The 27,880-nt window shown below is 34.5% G+C and overlaps 2 protein-coding genes across 6 annotated transcripts in view; one reads left to right on the plus strand and one right to left on the minus strand.

Moving 5' to 3' along the window:
- GYG1 (glycogenin 1) overlaps positions 1-2,939 on the plus strand; it is a 36,128-nt gene extending 33,189 nt beyond the window's left edge. For 2 of the 3 annotated variants that reach the window (XM_074405477.1, XM_074405476.1), the window contains exons 7-8: positions 1,747-1,797; positions 2,060-2,939. In XM_074405477.1, the coding sequence (XP_074261578.1) occupies positions 1,747-1,797; positions 2,060-2,233 (225 nt within the window). In that variant the 3' untranslated portion in view covers positions 2,234-2,939. The remainder of the gene's footprint in view (positions 1-1,746; positions 1,798-2,059) is intronic. The other variant, XM_039480120.2, reaches the window with a different exon arrangement.
- A 1,005-nt stretch (positions 2,940-3,944) lies between these two features.
- HLTF (helicase like transcription factor) overlaps positions 3,945-27,880 on the minus strand; it is a 55,772-nt gene continuing 31,836 nt past the window's right edge. For 2 of the 3 annotated variants that reach the window (XM_010335785.2, XM_003925056.3), the window contains exons 15-25: positions 24,853-24,996; positions 23,505-23,643; positions 22,875-23,010; positions 20,724-20,903; positions 16,746-16,870; positions 16,080-16,258; positions 14,342-14,467; positions 13,900-14,012; positions 13,341-13,521; positions 9,918-9,998; positions 3,945-7,625 (exon numbers count right to left, since the gene is read on the minus strand). In XM_010335785.2, the coding sequence (XP_010334087.1) occupies positions 7,473-7,625; positions 9,918-9,998; positions 13,341-13,521; positions 13,900-14,012; positions 14,342-14,467; positions 16,080-16,258; positions 16,746-16,870; positions 20,724-20,903; positions 22,875-23,010; positions 23,505-23,643; positions 24,853-24,996 (1,557 nt within the window). In that variant the 3' untranslated portion in view covers positions 3,945-7,472. The remainder of the gene's footprint in view (positions 7,626-9,917; positions 9,999-13,340; positions 13,522-13,899; positions 14,013-14,341; positions 14,468-16,079; positions 16,259-16,745; positions 16,871-20,723; positions 20,904-22,874; positions 23,011-23,504; positions 23,644-24,852; positions 24,997-27,880) is intronic. The other variant, XM_010335784.3, reaches the window with a different exon arrangement.

Consider the following 27,880-nt stretch of genomic DNA (forward strand, 5'->3'; position numbering starts at 1 on the left):
GCATTTACTAAAATATAGAGAGGAGAAAGTGAGAAAGAGCTAACACTTGCGTTCTTACTCTGAGTGCTGTATATGGATCATGACATATTTGTACAGCAGTGGTCCCCAATGTGTTTTCAGTGAAAATCACAATATGAACATCCAGTAAATAACTTAAATATTAAGTAACAGTTTTTTGGCACTAGACACTAGTTTTGTGGAAGACAATTTTTCTATAGACCAGTGTGGGGGATGGTTTCAGGATAAGCCTGTTCCACCTCGGGTCATCAGCATTAGATTCTCAAAAGAGGCACACAACCTAGATCGTTTGCATGCACAGTTCACAACAGGGTTCACGCTTCTATGAGAATCTAATGCCACCACTGATCTGAAAAGAGGCAGAGCTCAGGCAGTAATTCTTGCTTGCTTGCCACTCAACTTCTGCTGTGCAGCCCAGTTCCTAACAGGTCATGGACCACTACTGGTCTGTGGCCTAGGGGTTGGAGACCCCCGTGATACAGTGCTTGTCACCATCTGGCACATAGTAAACGCTTAATGAAAGTTAGCTATTCTTATTTAACCCTTAAAACCACCATATTAAAGACTATTAGTAAGTACTGTTAAGTATATTAAGTATTAGTATCTCCTTTTATAAGTACTGTTAAGTATATTAAGTATTAATCTCTCCTTTTATAGATAAATTAACCGAGGCTTAAATAAGTTACATAACCTGGCTTAGTTGTGTAACAGACTAGTCAAGTAGCAGAATGGACCTCAAACCCAGGTCTGAGAGACTTATGCTTATTAAAATTTGAGATAGACCATGCTTAAAAGTAGTCATCTACAGCCCAGAATTAAGATAGTACCTTTTATGGCAGGGGAAGGGAGAGTTACACTTTAAATGCTAAACTATTTTAAGTTATGCCCAGTATACTTGGCTTGACCTCAGAGACGTCTCTTTTAGGATGTAAATTCATAGCCCCCCTGTTGTGAACAGAGGACTCTGGAATTGCGACTCTGTATCTGTTGCCAAGTGCAAGGCAAAGGCAGGACTAATTCAATGTAACGACTTCATTATGTTGCCTCAACTATAATGCAATCCGGTACCCAAACACCTTAAAGTTCCATTGTATTTAAATACATACCGAAATGCTTACATGTATATAGTAACAAAAACGGAGTCAAAACGTTTTTTACACCATTTTCTCTGTTAAAAGCAATACTTGTTTGTATTCATTTACCTTCCTTTTTCTCTGCTAAGATTTCCAGTACCTTTGCAACTTGGCATTTCTTGAAGGATAGCATTGGTATTCTTTTATGGTACATTTGAAGTTGATCACTTATCTATATGTAATGAGAATCAAATTTAATGTAGGCCAGGTCTGCTCTGTTTGTTGCACAATTCTCAGCCCTCATGAGGGCTGAGAATTGTGAACCAAGGAAAGGTGAAGATGGGAACTGAAAGTTGTTCAAAACTAAAAGCAAATTAACAGAAGCTACAAGAACAGATGATACTTGGTAATCCAAATGAAAGCTTGAACAAGCAGAGAAGTTTGGTACATAGTCTCAAACCTGTTTAACTTTCCTTATAATGTTACAAGTGTATGTGCTGCGGCTCTCTAGTTAAGTTCCTTCTGAAATGTAGCCTGTGGGGTATCATTTTGTTTAAGTTCTCAACCTTTCAGAGCCCACACAGATTGAGAATTTATCTTGAGACTTGTGTTCCCTTGTCCATCCATCTTACACTTTCTAATGAACTGTTTGCAGCTTTCAGACTTGGTCTATACACTGGCTTTCTCTTGTGGCTTCTGTAGAAAGGTATGCAGAACTTAAACATTAACCCTAATTACTTTGTTCTCCCAATGTTTTCCCTGAGTCAAGAAGTCTTCATTTCGTTAGGAAAAAAATCATATAATCTTTATATTTTTGTGTCTTGTTTGTTTGTTTCATGTAATACTTTTCAGTTTTTGCTGCTTTGCATGATGATTCATCCTGGCTTTTCTCACTGTCTTCAATATATTGTATTCTTTAAAATGGTTTGATTTTCAGCTCTCATAGTCACTTATGCTTTCCTTTCTAGGAAGATGTCTCAGGAGCCATATCACATCTGTCCCTTGGGGAGATCCCAGCTATGGCACAGCCTTTTGTATCCTCGGAAGAACGGAAGGAACGGTGGGAACAAGGCCAGGCCGATTATATGGGAGCAGATTCCTTTGACAACATCAAGAGGAAACTTGACACTTACCTCCAGTAGAAACACTGCATTTTCCTGCGAACACATCCACTTCACAAGCCTTCTTTCTGATACTTAGTATCTAGAGCTGGGTTGAGAAAAGTCTGTTACAGTTGCTAGAGGCTTTCACTAAAACTTACCAGATGAGAGCTTTTTGTAGGACAAAAAGTGAGAACTGGGCAAAAGTTGTAAAGCAGCAATTCTGTTATATGGACAGTGTTCTGCTTTTTATTCCTATTTAGCTCGTTTCAGAAATTCTTCCTTTTGTTGACTGCCAACATATGAAGTAAGGGAAACTCAATATTAAGCTGTTAAAGACGGCTATATCATTTCTTAAAATCTGCGGAGCCTGGTTCCAAATCAGTCACTTCCTTCAGAAGCAGACATGGCATCTGTTCCTTGCTTGCTTGTTGGTTGTGCCTACCTTTCACTAGACCTGCATTTTAGAATTGCCCAGTGCTGCCAGAATGAGTGATTGTAATTCTGCTTTCAGGTAAAGATAGCCTATATTAACACTGCTGAGTGATTCATAAACTATCAACAAATAGCATTAACCCATTTTATTTCCTGGTCTTAGTGTCTGAAGATGTTCACCAGTTTTCTATGTACAGTAAGGCAGCATGCTAAAATGCTTTTGTTCAGTTCTGTATATTTGAAAATAGCAGTGTGTTCTCTGATGGTTACCTGCAGTGGCACCCTGTATGGAAAATAAAGACTTATAGCCATATCTTGGTTGTTTAATTAAATTAAGGAATCTCACCACACACCCTTGAAGAAACCTATTAGGGACTTTTTCATAATTTTTGGAATTTGTCAGTTTTAAAAAACAGTGTAAAGCTTGACACTGGGATATATGCCTCAAAAACTGGTATCTATGATTTCAATCTAATTGTTTTTCTGTGATGGTGATGGATCTGATAGATCAGAACAAACTTAGATCAAACGTACGTAGTTGGCATCCATACTGTACCTCCCTATTAAATGGGTATTTAGCTATTTAGAATATTTTAACCTTGAAATCATTCATAACTGTCAGAATCAACACTGAGTCCAGTGCCTACTAGTGTTTTATCTATGATTTAAAAATGATAGAATGGAAAAGCATATTTATTAAATTTATAGACCTTTCAAGGTTGTAAGAGATGGCAAGCTAGAGAAGGGCAGGATCCAAGCTGACCTTTTAAAACTAAAATGAGTAGTCAAATGATTCTGTAGAAGAAAAAAAGGACAGTTAACCATGACAGGAAGAAACTTGAGAGGTTTGATTGGGCAGATGATGCACAGCTTTTGTGACCTAGCCTTCAAGTTCACCCTCCTTATTCAGACTGATGTGAATTAATATACAACCATATAGACCAACTTAAGTCAAGAATGGTTGGGGCCACCTTGAAGGCTGTTACCATAGGAGCTCAAGAAGAATCTGAGGATTTACCTAGAATTATAGTAAATGAATAAATGATTTCTGAAAATAAACTAGCTAATTGGACTGGTGAACAATAAGTCACTATTGATCTTCAAGTACAATGAAACATTTACCAAAGATTTAAGTGCCTCCATGTGTCAGGTATTGTGGTACAAAGACTTCTCAAAATAATTTTGGCTAGTCGGAAGTCTTTCTGGCTTCTGAGTCCCTGGTTAAGATGAACAGAAACACAGTCTTCAGATTAAAAAATGTCTTATTTTTATGGCCATTCAATATGCATTCAGTGTTTTCTCTATGTACTACTGTTCATTCTTTTTTTTTTTTTTTTTTGGATACAGAGACTCACTTTGTCACCAGGCTGGCTGGTGTGCAGTGGTGCGATCTCAGCTCAATGCAACCACCGCCTCCTAGGTTCAAGCGATTCTCCTGCCTCAGCCTCCCTAGCAGCTGAGACTACAGGTGTGCACCACCACGCCCAGCTAATTTTTGTATTTTTTTCAGTAGAGGTGGGGTTTTACCATGTTGACCAGGATGGTCTTGATTTCTTGACGTCGTGATCCGCCCACCTCAGCCTACCAAAGTGCTGGGACTACAGGCATGAGCCACCAAGCCTCATTCTCTATTTTTTACACAGTAGCATATCAGAAAGCTCTAAGGTGAAAAGCTTATATAATTTCAAAATTTTTAATAAGTAGTGAAGGCTATTAACTTTTGGAATCAGAAAGAATGACAGGCTTACTATAAGACATAGCATATAATGCTGTCAAGTTATTTGGCTAGAAATCCACAGAACTAATAGATTCTTTTCCTTCTGTGATCTATGTTTTAAGGTGAGGTATTAACTTTTCATGTAAAGCTATACAAATACTGGGAAATCTTTTCTAGGGAGTCCAGAATACTAAGGGTTACTTAGTAAAATGTATAAAAAGGCAACAGTAACTCAAATTACAAGACATATTTGCGGAGGTGATCCACATATACTTACCGCTTGCAATGGTAGGTATGACCTTTGGTTTTAAGACAAACTTGCCCACAACAGAGGTCAAATCCATGCCTGTGGAGATTAGTTCCATGGTAGATGGAGCTATGGTTTATGCATAAAGTAAATGTTTACCTTAATTCTCCTTATGCCCATATTGTCCTGCTGTATAACACCTTTCGCAGATATATTTTGAAGTTAATGTGTTAACTCGAGGTTAAACATTTGAGTTCTTGTTAGGAGCCAAACATCAAATATGCCCTTACATTTTTAATGAATCTCATCCAAATGCTAATGCATAAGCCTTGGCAAGTACTATAAATAAGAAAAAAAAAAATACAGCAATGTCTTTGCTATTCCCCAAAACAAAGCATACATTGCCTAAGATAATTTTATTAGTACTAAACTGGTAACAAACTACATAGGATTAGTTTCTTGATTACTATTTCCAGTTCAAATGCTGTAATTTTAAGAACAAAATGTACAATGATTCAGAGTGCTACCTGTGTATATATAGGTACTATCACAACTCCTTTTTTTCTTCCAGATGAGGAAATTGATTGGAACCAATGTTTTTAGATCAAAGTATTTTAAATAACCACTCTGATTTCTGAACAAGAATTTGAACCAGTTAAACTGAGCACAATAAAGGTAGGATGTAAGTACATTATTCTGTTACAGTAATCTTCATGTACTCTCAATTAAAAAAGGAACACATAGAAATGTGAGAATTAATGAAATATTTTCTTTGAGGATAAACTCAAAATTATGGCACTGAGGAACATAATAAACATTTGAAATTTTTATTGATGTTTAAATTTAAAGTCCAGTTTGAACCACAAAATTCAGTTTGAATCACAGTGGTAATACAATGTCTTCAATATTTTTCTAAAGTTATTTTTCTATGTAATAATAAAACAACAGCATAGCATAATATGAAGTTTTCATTCCAGTGGCTTTTTTATATATCCTTCTTAGGAAGGACAAATTCAATTTTTTTAATTAAACTTTTCAAATTTAACAATATGTAATAGAACTGTACAAAACAAAAAGACATTTTTTAAACAATCTGCCAAACTTATGAATGTGTTTTAAAAACAACTTTGTAAATATCTGAGTAATTAAGCAAGCTGTCCTCCCTTTACCTTTCTGGTGAATTTGTAAAGCTTTGTCTTTGAAAGTAGGAAGAGTAAATTGTGTTGTCTTTTGCTGAAAACTGTTTATACTTAGTGAAGTATTGTTATAGGAAGAACCCATATTCTGATTAACTTGATTTTTTGTGTGTAATGCTTGATCTGCCAGGTAACTTCCCTACTGCTCCTAATCCCAAATTATTATTCCACCGTCATCCCTGCAAAAAAGGTCTTGGTTTTGATGAAAAGCAGCCCTTTCCTCACCTGCTACTGCCTCAGAAAGGGACCAGAAAGATACTAGCTGGCTAATTCACTTTTAAGCAAGAAAACGGGGCACAGGGAGGAAAGGACTTAGCTAGTGAGATTTGGCATATACCTTAAATGTGCACCCTATAACACAACATTGTCTCCAATCCTATCTTTCTATCAAATCACTTCCAACACTCTAAGTAAAATCTCAAGTATTCTTAAATCTGTACCATCACACATGAAACTTCTCTTGTTAGAGTAATCTCTTCTTTCTTTGGATTAAAGTTTCCCTTTGAAATAAAACCACCTACCTAGTCTGACTGCTAAATTTCTAGCTTGTTTATTTTAAATATGACTCAGGAGTCACCCAGAATGCTGCAGCAACTAAGTTTGCTTATTAACAAAAAGGTGTAAAAAAAACTCTAATTCTATAGATAGATGTAACAATGAATTACTGAAGTTGAAAATCAAATTCTGATTCTAAACACATAACCAATTTTTACATTCAGGATTAAGATGTCTTTAAGAGTTGAAACGACTTTGGAGATCATCCAGCCCAACTTCCATCCAGATATCACACCTCTCACATATAGTAGTCTTCTGAATTATAAAAATTTATAGTTACTTCCAAAAACAGCTACATAAATAAAAATTATTTATAGAAATATCTATTTAGCAGTTCCATAATTTAAAATATTCAAATCAAATTGGGTAGGATTGGTTTGCCTTTCACTCCCACAAACTATATTTACACCCTAGACACAGCAAGTTACATTTAAACAATGAATGTAGTACTACTTAACTAAAATGGAGAAACAGTAGTACTCTTAACATAATCTCTAATTTTTTCATGAACATAAAACTCCAAGTCACTTATGTGCACTATATCTCAATGTACTATAGAGAAAAAAACAAACAAACAAACAAACAAAAAAAAACTCTGCTAACCTGGACTTTGGTCTCTTTTAAGATTTGGTTCTGGAATACAAATATGTTTTTGGAAAGCCCAATAAAATTAATTCTTTTATAGTTCATATATATTGTTTACAAGGACTACAAACACTGCATCACAAATTGGAGGCTTTGGTGAATAACTAAGTGTCCAACATAGAAAATAACTATTTGGTCAAAAGTATAAAAGGTCTGACCTTATTTGAAATACGAAAAAGCTGAGTACTTGGAAGATATATGAAAATACTCAGCATAGATACTATGAAAAGCTGAATAACAAAGTAACATTTTTCTCAAAAAATTATTTTAGGCCACAGTATATAATGGAACTTATTGCTACTTGAAGTTTCATTAAAAATATGTTCATATATAGAAGAAATTGTGTCAGTAATACCTCTTCGCTAATATAAAACAATATGACCCTTTTAGAAAACATGTTCTCTAGATCTCATTTCTAAAACTCTGTTTTTCTTATTTCTAAAACTTAAGTATCCAATCAAACTGACCTTACTAAAATCCCACAAATTATAAATCAATTAATGTTCTGATTTCGTTAATTTTAGCTTGTTTCATTTCGTCAGCATTTGGTTTTTTAGTTCCAAAGGCTCCTGCTGCAAGTTCTCTCTTTTTGTTTTGTATTTTCAGCATATTTTCTTCAACAGAGTCCTTTACAATGAACTTTAAAAAGAAAAAAAAAAGTTAAATTGGTTAGTTTTTAAAACTACGAAAACTAAATGAACTCTTATTGAGTGCTGAGAAGAATGAAGGAAGGATAAACAGGATAACAACAGTGTCTGCTAAAAATGGAAAAAGTTAAATTTTGAGATGAGAATGTTAGTCTACCATAAAATAACCTGTACTCTTCCAAGTGTTGATGTAGCTTTTGAGAATGTGCAATAATTAGAAAGTATATCAGCTGGGCGTGATGGCTCAACACCTGTAATCCCAGCACTTTGGGAGGCCAAGGCAGGTGGATCACTTCCAGCCAGGAGCTGAAGACCAGCCCATCCAGTATGGTGAAAACCCATCTCTATTAAAAATACAAAAGTTAGCCAAGCGTGGTGGCATGCACCTGTAATCTCCTGACCTTGTGATCCACCCACCTCGGCCTCCCACAGTGCTGGGATTACAGGCATGAACCATCACGCCCGGCCAAAAACTTAATTTTAAAATACTCTAATTAAGCTAGTAATGAATGTCTCAACCTTACATATTTAACATGAAACATAAAAATGTTCTCAACAAAAACAGAAACAAGTCAAGAATGATCACTATCTGCTACTACTTAACATTGTTCCACAAGTCCCAATTACTGCAATAACTAAAGAAGGTGTATAATAAAATTTTACTGAAATATATAAAAGATCTACATAAAGGGAGAAGAGATACTATGTTCCTGTATGGAAACATTCCTAATTTATAAAGAAAGACCGTTCTCAAAAGTAATAATCAATTTAATAAATCTCAAACAAGGTATCTTAAATGGGATTTTATAACCAAAATCTAAAGTTAAATTCAAGAATAATAATAACCACCAATACAATTTTCAAGAAGGATAAACAGAACATTTTACCCTATTCAGATATCAAAACTTACTTTAGGAAATCATAGTTATTATAAAAGTAATACTGCCCTAACAAAAGGAAAAGAGATCAGTAGAACAGAATAGTCTAGAAAGATACCCAAGTAATATATACAAATTAGTTTATGATAAAAGTGACATTTCATACTAGTAGGGAAAAAGTTGGAATTTTCAAAGGAAAAAAAAATGATGTGATACAACAAATCATTCTTCACCTGAAAAAAGAGTAAACTTAGACTCATATCACAAATAAAATCTTACAAAAGAACCAGAAGTAAATACAGAATAGTTGGAAAAATGTGAAAATAAAGCCTTCTGTCCTAGGTAAGACCTTAAAACCTAAATATATAACAAAGTCTGATATTTTAAATCATAAAAATTTTAAAGCTTTTTTATGACAAAAAAATGTAGTTTAAAGATAAGGAAGAATATGGGATAAACCATTTCCAGCATACATTAAACAAAAGATTTAAAATCAGACTGTATCAGGGAGTCCTTTATACTATAAAATTGTACTATACCATAACTATGAGAACAGGGCAGAAGATATAAATAATTCACAGAAAAAACATTAATGAACAAGATATGTGAAATATACTCAAGGTTTTAGGTAAATGCAAATTAGAACAGCACTTTTTTGGCCACGTAAGTATAAATTAACGTGACTTTCATATATTATAATTCCTATTTTGAAACCAACTTAGTTAATAAAAATCCTAAATCCAGAATTCTAGTTTTCTGAACCTATCCCAAAGAAATACTTGCATCTATGCACAAAGATTTATATATAATAATGCTCATTATGGCACTGTTTTTATTAGCAAAAAACGTAATGGGTTAAATACATTATGTTGTATCTATATGATTTTGTAGAGTAGTCAAATTCGGAGAAAGAAAGTAGAATGGTAGTTGCCAGGGACTGGGGGGAGAGGAATGGGAAGTTATTATTTAATGAATACACAGTTTCAGTTTGAGATGATGACAAAGCTCTGGAGATGGGTGATTGTGATGGTTGCACAACAACATGAGTGTACTTAATGCATCTGAACTCTACACTTCAAAATGGTAAAGTTTATGTTTTATCACTATTTTAAAAAATGTGTTCACCTAAATGTACTTACAAAATAGTTTTAAAGGAAACAAATATGTTATAGAACAATGAAGTATAATGCCACTTACCTTTCAAAGATGTTTTTAAGGAGATGTACACATAAATATAAATGTATATAACTATAGAGAAAGGGCCCTATTGATGGAGGAGAAGTGTGACTTATATTTTGCTCTGCATAATTCTACTTCAATCATTATTATAATGTATTCATTCATTACTTGTTTAATTGTAAAAATCATATCAACCTAGTCTTAAAATAGTTGGTTTAAAAACTCACTTTTGTGATGATAACTTCTTGCTTCTGGCCAAGTCTATGGCATCTGTCAAAGCACTGATCTTCAGCAGCAGGATTCCAGGCCTAACAAGTACATGGATGAGTTGCTTTATTGCCCTGATCTATGAGTGTTCTGCATTTGTCCTTTCACTTCACTAGTATTCATTGATCATTTTCTGACTGAAAGTTTTCTGCCTGAAGTCAGATACTAACATCACAAATACTATGGGAGAAAAGTCCATCTTCCCAATCACTATAATGATAGGCATCCTCCCTATACTACTACTTGTAATACCTAATACAGGGCCTGACAAATGTGTCAGCACCCAAAATAAGTATTTGTTGATTAATCAATTTCTGCTTTTTCCCCCCATTTTAAAATGAATCTCTATGTGCATTTAACAGAGGAAAAAGTTTACATATCCTCTTAGATGACTGAATTTATATGAGAAAAAATACGTAATTCTTGGGCCTATTTATAAAAAAAGTTTTCTCCCCTTTTTCTGGTTTTCTTTCACTTTCCTCTGTTCATGAAATAAAGTACAAAAAAGGGTTTCAAAAGTCAGAAGTCCTAAAAGTTGTTTTTTTGTTGATGCAGTTTTCTGTATCAGTATTTGATGTCAATTTGCCTTTAAAGCTGAACTAAAAAAGTACCATTAGCTAATTAACACAGACATGATCATGAGAACTGTCTTAAGCTAAATAATAAAACAGTGAAACAATGAAAAGGGAAGAATAACCAAAAAGATATAGAACTCTGGTAAGTGGTTTTTAAATACTAGTGTGAATTGTCTGGATAAGGATCATTAAATTTTAAATAAAAACTATGAGGTGACTTTTTAAACTGAAAACGGTGTTTTTGAGGAAAGGAACATTTATTTACACAGCAAAATAGCTGAAAATAGAAATACAATCAGATGCTTATGTAGGATTATAGTATGATTCATACTTAGGTTGATATTCTCTTCTTTTTAAAAAAAGGCTCTTGGAATATAGATACAGGGAAGGTTTTACTGTTTACTTGCTATTATTTGAGTTTTAGGTTCTTTTCCAGTGTGGAAGTTTAGATTTAAGGATATACTTAGCATATGATTTTCTAAAACTGACAGATACCATATTTTGTGAATATTTTATATTTCACAATTAGATACATTTTAAAATCTTAATACCAAGAGACAATGCAAAATATTTCTTTTTGTTACCTGTATTTTATCCAGGAACCTAATGACAAGCTGGCAATGCAAGTCTAGTATGGCTACCAGAAATCTAATTTACTTCATCATTACATAAAACTGATAGCTCTCATTTTCACATGTAATTAAAGAAGAAATTAGCTTCACTAGAAGCTCACCATGAATATCAAAATATTACCCCAATTCTTATGCAATATTCATGAAAAGGTAAAAGAAAACTGGACACAGTGGCATATGCCTATAACCCCAGCTACTCAAGAGGCTGAGGAGGGAGGATTGCTTGCTTGAGCTCAGGAGTTTGACACTAGCCTGGACAAAAGTGGAAGACCCTGTCTCTTTACAAAAAAAGGGTAAAAGACTTTCATGAGTCAATTATTGTTTTTAATCAAATCATTATTTTTCTGGGACCTGACTTTTAAGTTAGAAACAACATTGGAAAGCTTAGTATGTTCAATGAAGAACACTCAACTTACTATAAAACTGCTAAAACATTCTGTAAATTTTTAAAAACTGTTAACAAATTTAGTCTCTGTTCAACTTCATAATACTAATTATTTTGGTATTAATTTCTTTCATGCTAAGATTATTAGCAAGAAAAATAAAATTTGGGATTTGTTCTAAAAATCAGCTTCTAGAATTATCACTGGGTTAGTTAATATTCAACAGTCTATAGTTAAAAATATCTTTGTATTATAGCCATAAAATACTGCAAAAAAGATTTAAAACTTCATCCACAGTATTAAGGCAAGAAAATACAACAGACCATACCATAGGCCTAAGTATGATAACCCTAATTGTAATCTTACTGAGGTTACCCTAAGTCGAGGGAGGGAAAAAAAGCCTGAGTAAACTAGCCTCACCCAAATAACTATAAAATTTATATCTCAGTAGAATTTCTGTATGTTAAAAATCTGAGTTTCAGGCAACAAGCTACAACCACAAAGTCTGAACGCACAGAAGCGGCGCATGGTCGCCTCTATCCCACATAGTACCCAGTGCAAATTAGAAACTGAATTAGTCCGAGGTCCTTTCAGGCTAAACAGCCTCTTTGTACATGTAGAAAAACATACTCCTCTGTGAATGCAGGTCCAGGTCACACAGCTTGGTGAGTAAAGTTCAAAGTGAATTTTAGCTTCTGTTCTACCCTTATGCCTGTACTACGCAACCACAAGTGACTGCACTGTATTAGGCAGTAAAATGTACTCAGAACATTCCATTAATGATAATTTGTTTCTCAAATTGTGATCCAAGACCACCTGGTACCTGAATCACCTATGATATAAACTAAAAATGCAGCTTCCTGGGTATAATCCTAGAACTCCTAAGTCTCCAAAGCTGAATGCAAAAGAAATTCCATTTTACCTAATTCTTATGCACATTTAAGCTTAAGACCACTAGCACTATGATGGTAGTCATTTTGTCTATCTTGTTTATAGTTAGATTCCCAGTACCTGTAATACCCTGACACAAAGTAGAATATCATTATTTGTTGGCTGAATGAACCACTACCCTAAAAAGCATTATGGTTAATAGAGACTTACTATCGAAGAAAAGTAGAATGGAACAGCATAATAGTACTTAAATAAATGGACTATGATTCTGGTTTTGCCTGTTACTAACAGTGTGACATTGGGCACATTATTTAATTTTCTGTGATTCAATTGCCTCTTCAGTAAAGCAGAAAACTGTTTTCCTTTTTTTTCAGAGATGGGTTCTTGCTCTCTTACCCAGACTGAAGTGCAGTGGCAGAAACATGGCTCACTGCAACTTCAACCTTGTGGGCTCAAGCAATCAATCTTCCTGTCTCAGTGCTGCAAGCAGCTGGGACTACAAGCACATATCACCACACCTGAGTAATTATTTTGGTACTTTTTTTTTGTAGAGGGTGGGTTTCACCATGTTGCCCAGGTTGCTCTCAAACTCTTGAGCTCAGGCAATCGATTCACCTTCGCCTTCCAAAGTGCTGGGATTATAGGCATGAGCCAAAGCGCCTGGCCAAAACAGAGCATTTGATAATGGTATCTATCTCATAAGAATATTGTGAGGATTTCAGTAAAGTAGCTTAAGAGAAAGCTCTCAATCCACATTTACTAAGTTTTTGTTAACTATTTTTAAGGTTGGCCTAAGAATTTCACAGTTAATTATAACTATGAAGGTATTCACCATGTAGTTTTTTGTCTTATTTTTTGAGAAAGAAGTACTAACATTCTGAAAAATATACAAAACTACTTACTGGATCCATTAAAAACACTCTAGAAGCTGCAGACAGATTCAAACCAACTCCACCTGCTTTTAAAGACAGAAGCATTATAGTTGGAGATCCTGCTTCAGTGTTTTGAAAACACTGAATTGACTCAACTCTTTTCTTTTGGGCCATGGAACCATCCAAACGGGTAAACACAAATCCAGAGGCTCTAATAGGGGTAAGAAAAGACAAAAATAATGAACACTATTATTATAAATATAAAACAAAGTTAATGCAAATCAACAGGAAGTTGGGGAAAAAAAGTAACTACAAATCTCCTTAGTAAATTCTTTCATTCATTTTTTTTAACAAATGTTTACTGAGCACTTATTAATATGCTAGGCACTGCAGTCAGTCATTTTCTGATAAATTCAGGACTTAAACTTTAAAATCCTGTGCTGCCAGGAAGTATTCTCTATTGTGACTGAGTATCTTTTAGATAAAATGACTAAAACTGGCAAAACAAATAGTTATTTTTTTGCTATCAAAGTCAATACACTTATATAAAAATCCTTTTACTGAAAGTGAAAAACACTGTGGAACTTACTTAAGTGGTATTTCTATTAAAGACAGGAATGTTGTAAACTGAGAAACCACCAAACTTTTTATGTTGGGATTCTTCTTTCTTAAATCAGTCAATGCATGCATTAGCGCATTAATCTGAAAAGTATTAAGATGTCCATTAGATTCTATTCTCAATCAGTAAAATTAGCTTAAATTTTTTTATCATTAAAGGTCCTGACATGTTAGCTCCCTAAAATACAAAAGCAAAAGACTACTCATTAAAAAAAGGAAATTAAGACTGAAAGAACACTATAATAATCTGAACTTATTTCCTCTCAAATTCACCATTAAAAATAAACAAAAAACCAGTGGTCACCAACAGAATACTACAATGACAGGAATGAAAGCAGAATTACTATTTTGATACACTGTGTATATTTCCTTATATACTCAAATACTCAAATATTTGTACATGAGTACTTTACCTTTGAACTGGATGTCCATTCCATACTAGACTTTTTCTCACTGTCACGTGCTAATTCTTCTGGAGGACATTCTAGTAAATTATCTTCATGTATATCATTTCTGCATAAAGGGCATTTAGCATGTGGCTATATGAGAAAGAACAAAGTATGAGCAACACTTAACGGAAGAACAAATATAAATTTGTCTAAAAATTTTTAAATGTATGCTAAAATCTGTATCTCTCATAGCTAACATTTTATTAAACCTTTTAATAGATTTCATCCATTTAAGAGACATCTCAACATGCTGAGTTCCAAACATAATGTGATAAGTAGAATGGGTAAAGAAGGGAGCAAAAGTATATGATCTGGACTAGCCAGAAGCAAGAACTGGAAACTAAATATTATAACATTTGTAAACAAGTAAAAAAAAAAATCCATGAATAACAATTTTTTGAACCTAAATACAATATAGCTACACTATTTAGTACTATTCTTTTAAAAAAAATCCTTCTTAATGGCTTATAAAGCTATTAAGCTTATAAACCTTGTAATAGCTTATAAAGCTACCAGGATCTGTTAAATCCTATCAAGTTCATTCCAAAGCAGCATCTGTTGTACCCATTTGAACCTGCTAATAAGATTATATCTTAAATAACCAGATGTAAAACACCATTACAATAAAAAAATTCTGAAGCTAAAACTATTTAGAAGTCGATACAATGGGGTTACTTTTGGGGAAGAAGTAGAGAATAAATGATTGAGAGGGGCCACAAGGAGTCCTAAGTAGTAGATACAGAAATATGGTTACTTCATGATAATTCACTAAGCTATATAATCATAAATTTGTACATTTTTTCTACATGTTATATATCAATTTAAAATGTTTAAAAAAATTCTACCCCAGCTGAATGACTGCTTAACAGACTAGTCCATTTCAAAAAAATTCTACCACACAAAAGAATCTAGACCTACCTAAGCAAGAAACCTACTCAAAGCAAGTCACCAGCCAGGAGCCCTGACCCAGGCTCCCTAGCCTGTCCCTGTGTTGTCTTTTCAATTTTTCATTATATGGTCTGTCCTTTTTGTGATTTCTGTATAGGACTCTGTATCTTCAGCTGTGGTATTATCTTTGTTTTGTTTTTGTCTTTTAAATTAAGCCTCGGTTGAGCCCTTGTGATGTATATTAAATAAATGCATTTTGGTCATTAAAAAGAAAAAAAGAATCTAGACCTACCTTATCCAACACGATAGTCAACAGTTACATGGGGCAATTAAGTCCCTGAAATGTGGCTAAGCCAAACTGAGGTGTGCCATAAGTATATACTACAATCAAATTCTGAAGACTTAGTTTAAAAAAAAAAAAAAAAACACATTAATACATTTTAAATTTTAGATATATTGAGTTAAATAAAAATGTATTAAAATTAGCTTAATGTTTCTTTTTACTTTTTTTAAGAATATGGATACTGGAAATTTTAAATTTACCTTTGTGTCTCACATCATCAATCCATTTGTTAAACAGCAATGATACAAACAGTGAAATTAAGATATTGACTGTGAACCTCATTTTATGTTAAAGGTGTTGCATTAGGAGAAATATATCATCTATTAAAATAGTGAAATAATTAACTATAAAAGGTGTATTATTAAATCCAAGTGCAAAACTCCATATACTCTTGTACTTCAGTTTTTATTACATTAAAGACAGGTACACTACTCTATCAAACACTGAACCTTTTCTGAGCAAAACACTAACCTGCTCATTCTGAATGACTTGGCAAATACAGGGTTTACAAAATACATGTGCACAATGTGTTATCACAGGAACTGTTAAAGAATCCAGGCAAATTGCACATTCTTCATCTGAACCTGAGCTCAGAATTAACTTCATCTTCTTTATTAATTTCTTTCTCAGTTCTTCGGGTGTATCATTTCCTAGAGAAAAGACTGAAAAATTAATTTCAGCACAAGGTTTGTAAATGACAAGTTAATCTATCTTATAAGGAAAAGTTTTGCTTGCCAGTAGGGATAGTATCTCATCATTTTCTGTCACAGGCAAAAAGCACAATTTAAGTTTGAAATTTGAAAAAGCATTCAAAAAATAGTAGCCAACTCACATAATGTACCTCACAGAGAAGCATCATTATAACATGATATGAACATACCAGCATACAATAAAAGGCAGGTCCAATATTAATCTTTTATCAAAGGGTATCTATCACTGGAAATCCTGGAAAGACCTCATTATAATTCCATTTCATTGGTTAAAAAGTTATTGAATATATTTCTAGCTGAGGCTCACACTAAAAAAAATCTCCATTTGACAGAACAAAATAAATTTATGCCACATTAAAAAAACTTATCATTCTTATTTAAGTATCTCTAACAAATACAATGGTATGAAGCGATCACATTTACCTACCTGAGGGGCCACTGGAAGACACTGCGTTTGTAAGAAGATAAGTATGACAACAAATTTGCCGCAATCTAAGCAAAAGTCCCAGGACATCTGCATAATGGGCCAGGACAGTCCCTTCATTAAAATATCTAGAGATTAAAATGTCAAATATTATTAAGTCTGCTAAACAATAATAACTTCCTATTCTAAAACAGCAGAGTAAAATGGCATTGTTCTTTTCTTCTCTTGAAATTACTCCAAAACAAGAATGAAAAACAAAAAAGCAAACTCTAATAAAATTAAGAGAGATCTGTAACAGTAAGGGACAATATATGGCTGCTAACTGCAGTATAAGTCAGATAGGAAGATGCTGAGAGAGATGACTGTACATCTCAAACAGAGCTGCCAGACCACAATTCTTTAAAATGGATGGCATGCCCTAAGGGGAAAATCAATACCTCTCATGTGCAGAAACAGGAACAGGGTACATGCTTGGAGACTTGACCTTCCCTGGAGAAGTTTATACCAAAAAAGAGGGAAGGTAAACTGAATACAAAAATATACAGGTGCACTGTGTTTTCAAAAAAAAGACTACAGGCACAGCACTTTACACTGCAAGCACCCCTAAAGTTTCTGATCTCTGTTTATGTGTACTAATAAAACCTAAAGTAACTCAACATGTAACCCTGAGTCTTAAGTAAATTGGGTTATTTCCTGCTGGTCTGGGACATGTTTATGACCTTTCCCTTCATGTGCATATAATCTAGCAAACAGCTAGTAACAAGAAGAACTCAAGATATTCAAGTATAAGTAATAATCAGCAGAGAGCAAAGGTAGGGAACAAATGGCAGTGAAAGGAAACTCAGCAGAAAAATGTTGCCACAGAGCAAGCAAAAATTATGACCAAAGAGACTGTCATAATTTAACATCACCCAATAAAACAGTTCTTCCCCCCAAAAAATGCTTAAAGCAAAGACAAAGAGCTTTGAAAAAAAAGGCAAGACAACATAAAGAGATGAAAGATGAGCTGGTATAGCTCAAGAAAGTGAAAGAAAATAGTGAGTCATCAGAGAAATGAAAGTCACACTGAAACCAATATAAGCCATTATCAAAAAGGCTTGTCACTGATAAAAACATAGAAAAGGATGTAGGAAACAGGATTGAGAAAACAAAATTAAACAAAAAAAGTAAAAGATCAGAAATAGGCCAGGCGCGGTGGCTCATGCCTGTAATCCCAGCACTCTGGGAGGCTGAGGCAGGCGGATCACAAGGTCAGGAGTTTGAGACCAGCCTGGCCAATATGAGGAAACCCCATCTTAAATAAAAATACAAAAATTAGCTGGGTTTGGTGGCAGGCGCTTGTAGTCCCAGCTACTCCGGAGGCTGAGGCAGGAGAATCGCTTGAACCCAGGAGGCAGAGGATGCAGTACGCTGAGATCACGCCACTGTACTCCAGCCAGGATGACAGAGAGAGACTCCATCTCAAAAAATAAATAAATAAAAATAAAATGATATCTATGGAATGCAGATAAAAGACATCTAACATACACAGAAAGAAATAAAATAATGGAACAGAAAACAATATTTAAAGAAAGCTTTCCAGGAAAGAGGGGGAAAAAACTGGAATCTAAAGATCTAAATAATACCACAGGGAAAGTCAACAGAGAGGTTGCTGAACTTTAGAGGAAAAAAAGACAAAACAAAACCAGGCTTCCCCACAGAAACATTCAATACAAAATACAGTGGTACAATGACAATATAGATTCTGAAGGAAATGGGTGATCCAAAAATTATATAACCAGGCCATCCGAGATATTTAAGTTTTTTTTTTTTAATTTTTTCTTTGATATTTAAGTATTTTAAAGCAACAGAAGAAATACAGCCTAATGGCTAAAAGCATAGATTTTTAGAACTAGCTGGTCATGAATTCAAAACCTGGCTCTGTCAATTTAATTATGTAACCTTGGACAGGTGCTTAGCCTATGTCTTGAGCTTCCTCAGTTGTACAGTGGCATTGTAAAAATGCTTACCTCACAGAACTACTGTTCTTTAATTTAATACATGTAAAGTATTTAAAATAGTGCTGGGACTATATTAAGTGTTATACACTAATCTGCTGCTAGTATTAGTACTGGTAGTATTATGGCAACAAATACTTCTGAATATTTAACAATGCAAGGCATAGGCAAAATAATACAAAGGTTAAACTTACAAGCTCTAAACAAGAGTTTAAGTATCAGTCCTGTCATTCACTAACCGTGTGACAACAGTACAGATCACCTAAACTGCTCTGCCCTTCCCATAGACCTGTCTTGGTAAATGGCAATTCCATCCTTCTAGTTTATTCAGTTAAAAAGGCTTGATGTTAACTTTGATTCCTCTCTTTCACACACCATAGCATATCAACCAGCAAGTTCTGTTGGTTTTACATTCACAATTTAACAGAATCTAATCATTTCTCATTTCCTTTATCACTACCATGGTAAAAAACCACCATCATTGGGCCGGGCACAGTGGCTCATGCCTGTAATCCCAGCACTTTGGGAGGCCGAGGTGGGTGGATCACGAGGTCAACAGATCGAGACCATCCTGGTCAACATGGTGAAACCCCGTCTCTACTTAAAAAAAAAAAAAAAAAAAAAAAAAAAAAAAAAAAAATTAGCTGGGCATGGTGGTGCGTGCCTGTAATCCCAGCTACTCAGGAGGCTGAGGCAGGAGAATTGCCTGAACCCAGGAGGCAGAGGTTGCAGTGAGCCGAGATCGCGCCATTGCACTCCAGCTTGGGTGACAAGAGCGAAACTCCGTCTCGAAAAAAAAAAAAAAAAAAAAAAACTACCATCATCTCTTACTTTGATTGCTACTGGTCTCCCTATTTCTCAACTTATTCCTATTCAAACAACCTAAATCTGAACACAGCAGCCAGAGTGATCTTTTAAAAATATAAATCAAATTACATCACTCTCCTGGCTCAAAACCCTTTAAGGTTTCCTGTCATAAAAAGTAAAACCCAAAGTCCTTGAAATATGTATTACCCAGCCCCATTCCAATACATCTTTGATATTAACAATCTTGTTCATACTATCCAGCCATACTTGCCTCTCTGTTCTTCTTCAAGCTCACCAGACATGCTCTCAACTGGGAGCATTTACACTTGCTGTTTCTTCTGGCTGAAACACCCCTTAATCCCAATCTCCTTTAGATCTTTGCCTATATATCATCTTCTCGTGAGGTCTTCCTTAATGCCCTACTAAAATAGCTTTGGCACTCCCCATCCCCTTTCATTGCTTTATTCCATAAAACTTAATCATGTTTTAAAATTCAATTTCTTCCCATTAAAATATAAATTCCTTGGGTGCAGGGATTTTTGCATTTTATTCTGCTGTATACCAATCTGTATTGCCTGGCACACAGTGGGCACTGAATAAATTTTTGCTGAAAGAATATGAAAAGAAATAAGATTTTGAACTCAGAAATCTTTCCCAGTCTCTCTAATTCCTATCAAACCTGCTTTGTACCTACCTCACTAAAGTTTTTATGTTTTGAAGATTCCCCTTTCACAGTCCTATTCTGTTTTCACTGGTCTCTTATTCATTCTGTTCCCTATAGGCATTCACATTAAACCTGATCTTGCTTGAACTAGAATTTCACACCTTCTACCAATCCTTAATCTTCTTGTTAAACCTCTTTCATCAGTTCCTATTCCCAGATTTCCACACGATGTTGGAAATAGAAGCAAGCAAGGTCTTCTGGCTGGCAACTAAGAACTTGTCGTTTAATGTAAGCTTTAAATTTCTTCCTAACTTAAGAAATTACTTATCTGGTGAATTATACTATTATTTCATTCACTTTAACTATTAATTTGTAAAACATACTTTAATTTACAGAAGGAAATTATCTTTCAGTATACTTCAAATTTTATTGCTAACACATCTAAATAATGTCATTCAGTGAATGGGAAACAAAGTAAAAACTATTTTTTAGCATGGCATTCTTTCTCCATACCTTCCAATAGTAGCTCTGCCTTCATTTTTCACAGACTGATAAATCTTTCTTTCTTCATCTGAAAGTGTAATGTGCTGAATAAATACTTTACGTTCTGGTAACTCCAAAACAGGTTTTCCTTTAATTTTGCTTGTCTTTGTTCTTCTAAGTGTAATATTTTTAATTAGGGACTGTAAACGCCTAATCAGGATAAAACGAATAATTATGTAACTTTTAATTTCTATAGAAATTGATCCAATAAGAACAAAAAAAGAACATTTTAATTTGTTACTATTTTATAGCCTCTGTAACAAAGTTTTTTTCAAATCCCTTATTTGGGGTTTTAACCAATCTGATAATCACAGAAGTATTTTACAAAAATAAATTAAAACAAATGCAAGGAAACTTCTCCTCAATACCTATCACAGTTTTATGTTCTCATATCCTGCCCTTATTCTCTTAAGCTCTGCTCGCCATTTTTATTCTAATCATTGACTCTTTTACTTCTCAACTGTCCTGCCAACTCTATCACGCAATAGTCAACACTCAAATTCTAAGTATCTATTACATGCAAGACACTGAATTAAATGTTGTAAGAACACAAATATGGGTAAGATACTACCTTCTATAATACGAAAATCAAAGGTACATAAATAAGTAATTGTGTAAAGTAATGAGTGTCCCCAAAATAAAAACATAATATGGGAATTCAGAAGACAGAGAAATGCTTTATAGGTTCCACAATCTTTACATTTCCTTTTCAGTATTAGAAAAAAAGAAGTGTATCAATTCTTGTTTTCTTCCCAACACTGAAATATAAATACAATTTCCTGGAGTTTAAATAGTTGGTTTTGAGGAATCAAGTGGATAGTACTGCCAACTAGGTTAGTGGCTCTTGAAGCTTTTCACTATAACTCACAATAAGAAACACATTTTATTCCATCCAGTAAAAATATACAAACACATACAAAAGAAATAAATATTTCACAAAATAATACTTATTATATCTCTTCTTCTCTATTTCATTGTCTTTTTAAATGCTGGCTACCACCTTTATAAAGATTTTTTTATCCCACTAATGGAGCTCAAATCCTCAGTCTATAAACTGCTGCTTTGGCCAAAAAGTTGAACCACATTAGTCCAGCAGCATCTTGCAAAATGGCTATCACTGAGTTTTAGTTTATATTCTCAACTTTTATCTATTTCCACCAGAAACAACCACATAAAAATTTCTTAAACAACTTCTGTTGAGGTCACGGTATATCACATCATTCACTATATAGAGTAGGCATCCCCAAAAGTTTTACACAGGGGGCCAGTTTACTGTCCCTCAGACCGTTGGAGGGCCGCCACATACTGTGCTCCTCTCACTGACCACTAGTGAAAGAGGTGCCCCTTCCTGAAGTGCGGCGGGGGACTGGATAAATGGCCTCAGGGGGCCGCATGTGGCCCACGGGCTGTAGTTTGGGGACGCATGATATAGAGCTATATAAGGCCAGGCGCAGTAGCTCATGCCTGTAATCCCAGCACTTTGGGAGGTGGAGGCAGGCAGCTCACCTGAGGTCAGGAGTTTAAGATCAACCTGGCCAATATGGCGAAACCCACCCCTACTAAAAATACAAAAATTAGCTGGGCATGGTTGCATGCATCTTTAATTCCAGCTACTTGGGAGGCTGAAAAAGGAGAATCACTTGAACCCAGGAGGTAGAGGTTGCAGTGAGCCAAGATCATGCCACTGTCCTCCAGCCTGGGCAATAGAGCAAGACTCCATCTCAAAATAAATAAATGAATAAATAAAAATAAATAAAATAAAGCTATCTAAGATAGGAAAACTTAATGCACATTAGATTCTCAAAGGATATAAAATTTTTCCTGCTAAATCTGTTAATGGTGGTTTTAGGGCTTTGAGGCTTAGCAACACACAAAGAACACAAAGTTAGGTCTTTCCCTTAAGTTTAGCCAAAACAGGAGAAGGGTAGTTATCAATAATTAGAAATCTTTGTCTTTCCAAACAAGCATCACTAGGTTCTGAAAGACAAAGGCATTGAGCCATAAACACTTTTTAGAAGGAAAGGTTAAGAGTCAAGTTAAAATAGTAAAGAAAATGCCAACTGGTTTAAGTTGCTAACAGTTATTTGTAACCAATATTAATCATTGTCTGAAATTACTTACCTAAGTCCTCCTTCGTCTCCCATTGTGACAGGACGCTGTATTGTTCTATGCCACCATTCTCTATCAATAAATGGTTTAAGTTTTAAAAAGGAAAGAAGAGACCACAAGTCCTTTAAAGAATTCTGGATTGGAGTACCTAAAAATAACAGGAAACTGTTAAACTCTTTGACCAGATTATCCAATAAGACTATTCGGACCAATCAGAGAAGACAACAACTGAAAATGGGCACTCTGCAGCAGGCCAATCACTATCAAGAGTTGCTATAATGCTTTATTAAATATACATACATCTCAAGATATAGTATTGCTCTAATTTTTAGCTCTCACATGCCAAACTAGCCAAGAAATAGACTGGGGTAAATTCTACTTTCTCCTTATCAAGTATATCTGCTTACTTGGTTTTTAAAGCAGCAGTACTAGCAAGAAGGAAAAAGCAACTACTTTAAGTTTACATTCTTTTCCTTACTTTCTAGTAAAGGTATTGTGAATACCAAACAGTCTAGAAGATGGGAAATAGAGAAATCAAGATTATGGCTGGATGACTAAAGTGTCTACTCAATCTTCAAGGTTTAAGAATAAGTCTAGTGACTGTTCCATTAGCTAACAAGAATTCAAATGTTGTTATATTACCTGTCAAAACCCATCTTCTTTCTGATTCTAAGTCAAGTACAGCTTTTGTCTGCTGAGCATTTGGATTTCGTATGGCATGTCCCTCATCCAGGATCACTCTTAGCCACCTTATGCTATGTAATGGACTATCCCCTTTAGTCTGAAATAAATGTTATATATGAATTAAAAACACAGCAAAGTAAACTAGTACTTAATATGATTTGTTAACTAGTTGCTATCATTATTTAATATCAACACTTACTATGTGCTAGGCACTGCTTTATGCACTATGTTAATTATTGAATACTCACAAGTTTATAAAATAAGTACATATTAGCACATCTCATGTTACAGATGAGAAAACTGAAGCACAACCTGCTAAGTATTTACTCAAAGCACCATAGCTAGTGAGTGGCAGAACTAGCACTCATACCCAAGCAGTCTAGCTCTCTGCTGAGTCACTGGTCAATACACTGAACTGTTCTACCTCAGATTAAAATAAAGCAGTAATATGGAAAATGGCAGCTGTAAGCATTACTTGAATTTAACAACATTACTTTCTTTTATATAAAAGGTAATATTTTTACCAGAAGACTGAACTTTTGATAGCAAGCTATTTCTCAAAAAGTTTTAACTTTTGAACATCTGGAATTATACAGGTAAACAACAATTAGACTCCTAATTTGGAAACGTATAAACTGTAACTACAAAAAGAGCATACCTTCAAACTGAGATATTAATCAAATCACTGTGATAGAAAATAATTTTTCAGAATATTAAAAAAGAAAGTAAGATTCATTAACAAATTGCTTTATATACTTACAATCCAAATTTAAAATCTTAACTTAAAATGTTCTAAATGAAAAAACAGGCCAGGTATGGTGGCCCATGCCTGTAATCCCAGCAATTTGGGAGCCCAAGTGGGTGGATCACCTGAAGTCAGGAGTTTGAGACCAGCCTGACCAACATGGTAAAATCCTATCTCTACTAAATACAAAAAACTAGCCGGGTGTGGTGGCACATGCCTGTAATCCCAGTTACTTGGGAGGCCGAGGCAGGAGAATCACTAGAAACTAGGAAGTGGAGGTTGCAGTGAGCTGAGATTGTACCATTATCCTCCATCCTGGGCAACAAGAGCAAAAATCCATCTCAAAAAAAAAAAAGAAAGAAAGAAAGAAAAAGGAATTCCTAAATTAGCATCTAAAGATGCAACCCCTTAATGCAAAAAGAAAAAACATTTATTTTCTATATATTATTAAGTAGAAAAAAAAAAAGAGTATAAAGCTTGATTTTTAGAACACTCTAGAAACTTGTGGCATATTTCTTACATTCAATCTTTAAAAGATCTCTAAGTATCAGCAATACTTACTCCATAGTCATGAGTTAAAATATTGTATGTAGTCAAAACAATATCCTGTTTTGAAAGTAAGGCCGGTTCTCTAATACGATCAGGACCATAATAAACATAAAAATTCAAGTGTACATCTGATTTTATATGTTGTCCAAACTGGTCCTAAAGGAAAATTAGGAATATTTTTAATAATGAGCAGATTAGTGTCAGGCCGAATATATGCATAAAAAAAGTAACTGCCCTGGCAGTAATGTGACAAATCAAACTACTAAAATTGTATGAAATCAAGTTTCCTGCAGTCTAGACCAAAATAGTAGCAATGACAAGAAAAATGACACATACACAGTAATAATAATACATTATATAAAATTTACTTGGCCATACTAATCACCAACTGCTTCATTTTTAGGAGGAAAAAACCGAAACTTCCTTAAAACAATAGTGAGTTTTATAAAAATATTTTAATTAGAAAGCTCTTTAATGCTGCAATAGTTAGTAGACAATAATATAAAAAGGAAACAGTAAAAGAACAATAACTAATATTTTCAAGGATGTGGACAGAGATTTAAGCACTGTAGCCATTTCCTTTCACTCATTTATTAGAGGCCTACTATTTGCTAGGTATCAAATACAATAGTGATGTAGCTAAAAACAAAGAACAAAAAATCATCCCTGACCTTCTTGAGGACATGATCAGTTTTAAAAATGTATTTTTCTTTAATCATGAAAACACCAGACCTAAAAGATTTTAAGCAGAAAAAAAAAAAAAAAAAAACCAGAATGATTAAATTGAAAAGATAACAAGGAGACACAGCTGGGAAGCTACAAGGGGTGAGATGATAAAGCCCCAAACCAGCATGGTAGAAGTAGGAACAAGACGGGAAGGACAGGTGTGAAAGAAACAAACTGAGACTAATGGAACTTGGGGACTAATTAAATATGGAATATAAGTAACAATAATAAGACTAAGATGCCCTGATACTTCAATGAATGCCTAGAATTGTGTATAAGGAATTTTTTTTTTTTTTTTAAAGGAAAAGTGGCATCCAAGAGAGTATTTGAGACCTTTATCATTTTTGGTCACTATAGAATACCTGACTGAAGAAGTATACTAGGAAAATGTAAATAATTACCTGCAGGTAAAAGTGAGTGGTATAGATATGGATTTTAAAGTTAATAGCAGACAGCATTTAAAGCTGCAAGAATAAATGAAATTTCCTAAAGACAGCATGTACAGTGAACAAACATTAGGGACAGAGTCTACAGAATATCAACATTTAAGAAAAAGACTTTCATTTTTATTGGGAGAAATTACATAACTGGGGTATAATTTAAAATATTCCAGGCCAGGTGCAGTGGCTCACACCTGTAATCCCAGCACTTTGGGTGGATCACTTGAGGTCAGGAGTTTGAAATCAGCCTGGCCAATATGGCAAAATCCTACCTCTACTAAACATACAAAAATTATCTTGGCATGGTAGTGGTGCACACCTATAATTCTAGCTACTAGGGAGGCTAAAGCATGAGAATCACTTGAGCCCAGCAGGCAGAGGTTGCAGTGAGCTGAGACTGCACCACTGCGCTTCAGCCTAGGTGATGGAATGAGATTCTGTCTTAAAAAATAAAAATAAAAAATAATCCAGCAAAGACAAAGAGGAAAGCACATATATCAGACTTTTGTTAATTTTTCAATCTTGATGAGTAAATGGAGATCTCATTAAAATTTTTTATAATACGCTTTTAAAAAAATTCCATGCTGTAAGGAAACAAAGAAAAGGCAGATTTAATAGGAACCAGTACAAAGACAGAGAAACAGTAAGCTAGGACAACAAACAAAAAGGGTAAAAAGGCCTGGGATCCACTGAATACAGAAGTTTCAAGAAGAAAAACAAGGTGGACTTTTAAATTTGTCCTATGTTCAATCCCATTCTTTACAAAAAGGTTTAGAGATAGCTTATAAAATAAGACATAACAAAAAGAGTAATAAATGAGTAACATACTTAAAGCAGATGAAAAGGGGAGCTCATTGGACATGGCAATATTGAGGTCTGAACATCTCCGCAAAGGGAGTTTCTATAGAGAGTGGAAGCAGACAGCAGACCATGGACCGAAGAAAGTATTAAACATGAAATAATAAAGGCAAAAACACAGAGAAGAGAGGATAAAACATGAAAAAGTAAAGGTAAAAATGCAAAGAATTTCTTAAAGAAATTTGGCAGAAAAGAAAAGGTGATTAGAATCCAGCATGACAAAGATTCCAATATGAGAAAACTGAATCAATGGGTGGCCTTGAAATGGGATGGTACATATTTATAAAAGGATTACACTTGGAATAGAAGAACACCAACTTTTCTGGAGAACAAAGGGAGAGAACTATAGTTGCTGTATTTCTAGACAGTGTCAGGCTCTACTGTGTATGTATGTATATATCATCCTCTCAACAGAAAATGAAATAGGTGTTATTTCATAAGATTACTTTTCTAAATACCCAGAACAAGTATGTGGTAGAAGCAGAATTGGAACCCAGGTCCTACTCCTTTACCTGAATTCTTTGAAGACAAAAAAGGGAATATAAGTCAGTTCTAGCCTGCTCTGTAGAATGCTAGATCCTTTACTTGAGAGCTAGGAAGAGAGTGTCTTGTTGAGATCATAAAATTTTAATTATTGATCACTGAGATCAGATTGTTTGGATGTTTGTCCCCTCCAAACTTCATGTGGAAATATAATCTCCAGTGTTAGAGGTGGGGCCTGGTGGGAGGTGTATGGATCATAGCTGCGGATCCCTCATGAATGGCTTAGTGCTATCCTCTTGGTGATGAGTGAGTTCTCTTAAGTTTAAAAGAGATCTGGTTGTTTTTAAGTTTGTGGCACCTCTCCACTCTCTCTTGCTCCCACTCTGGCAATGTGATACTAGGTCCCCATCAGCTTTGCCATGAGTGTAAGCTTCCTGAGGCCTCACCAGAAGCAGATGCCAAAACCATACTTCCTGTAAAGGCTGCAGTATCATGAGCCAATTAATAAACCTCTTAAATTATCCAGCCTCAGG

The sequence above is a fragment of the Saimiri boliviensis genome, chromosome 9, assembly GCF_048565385.1.
Source record: "Saimiri boliviensis isolate mSaiBol1 chromosome 9, mSaiBol1.pri, whole genome shotgun sequence".
Lineage (NCBI taxonomy): Eukaryota > Metazoa > Chordata > Mammalia > Primates > Cebidae > Saimiri > Saimiri boliviensis.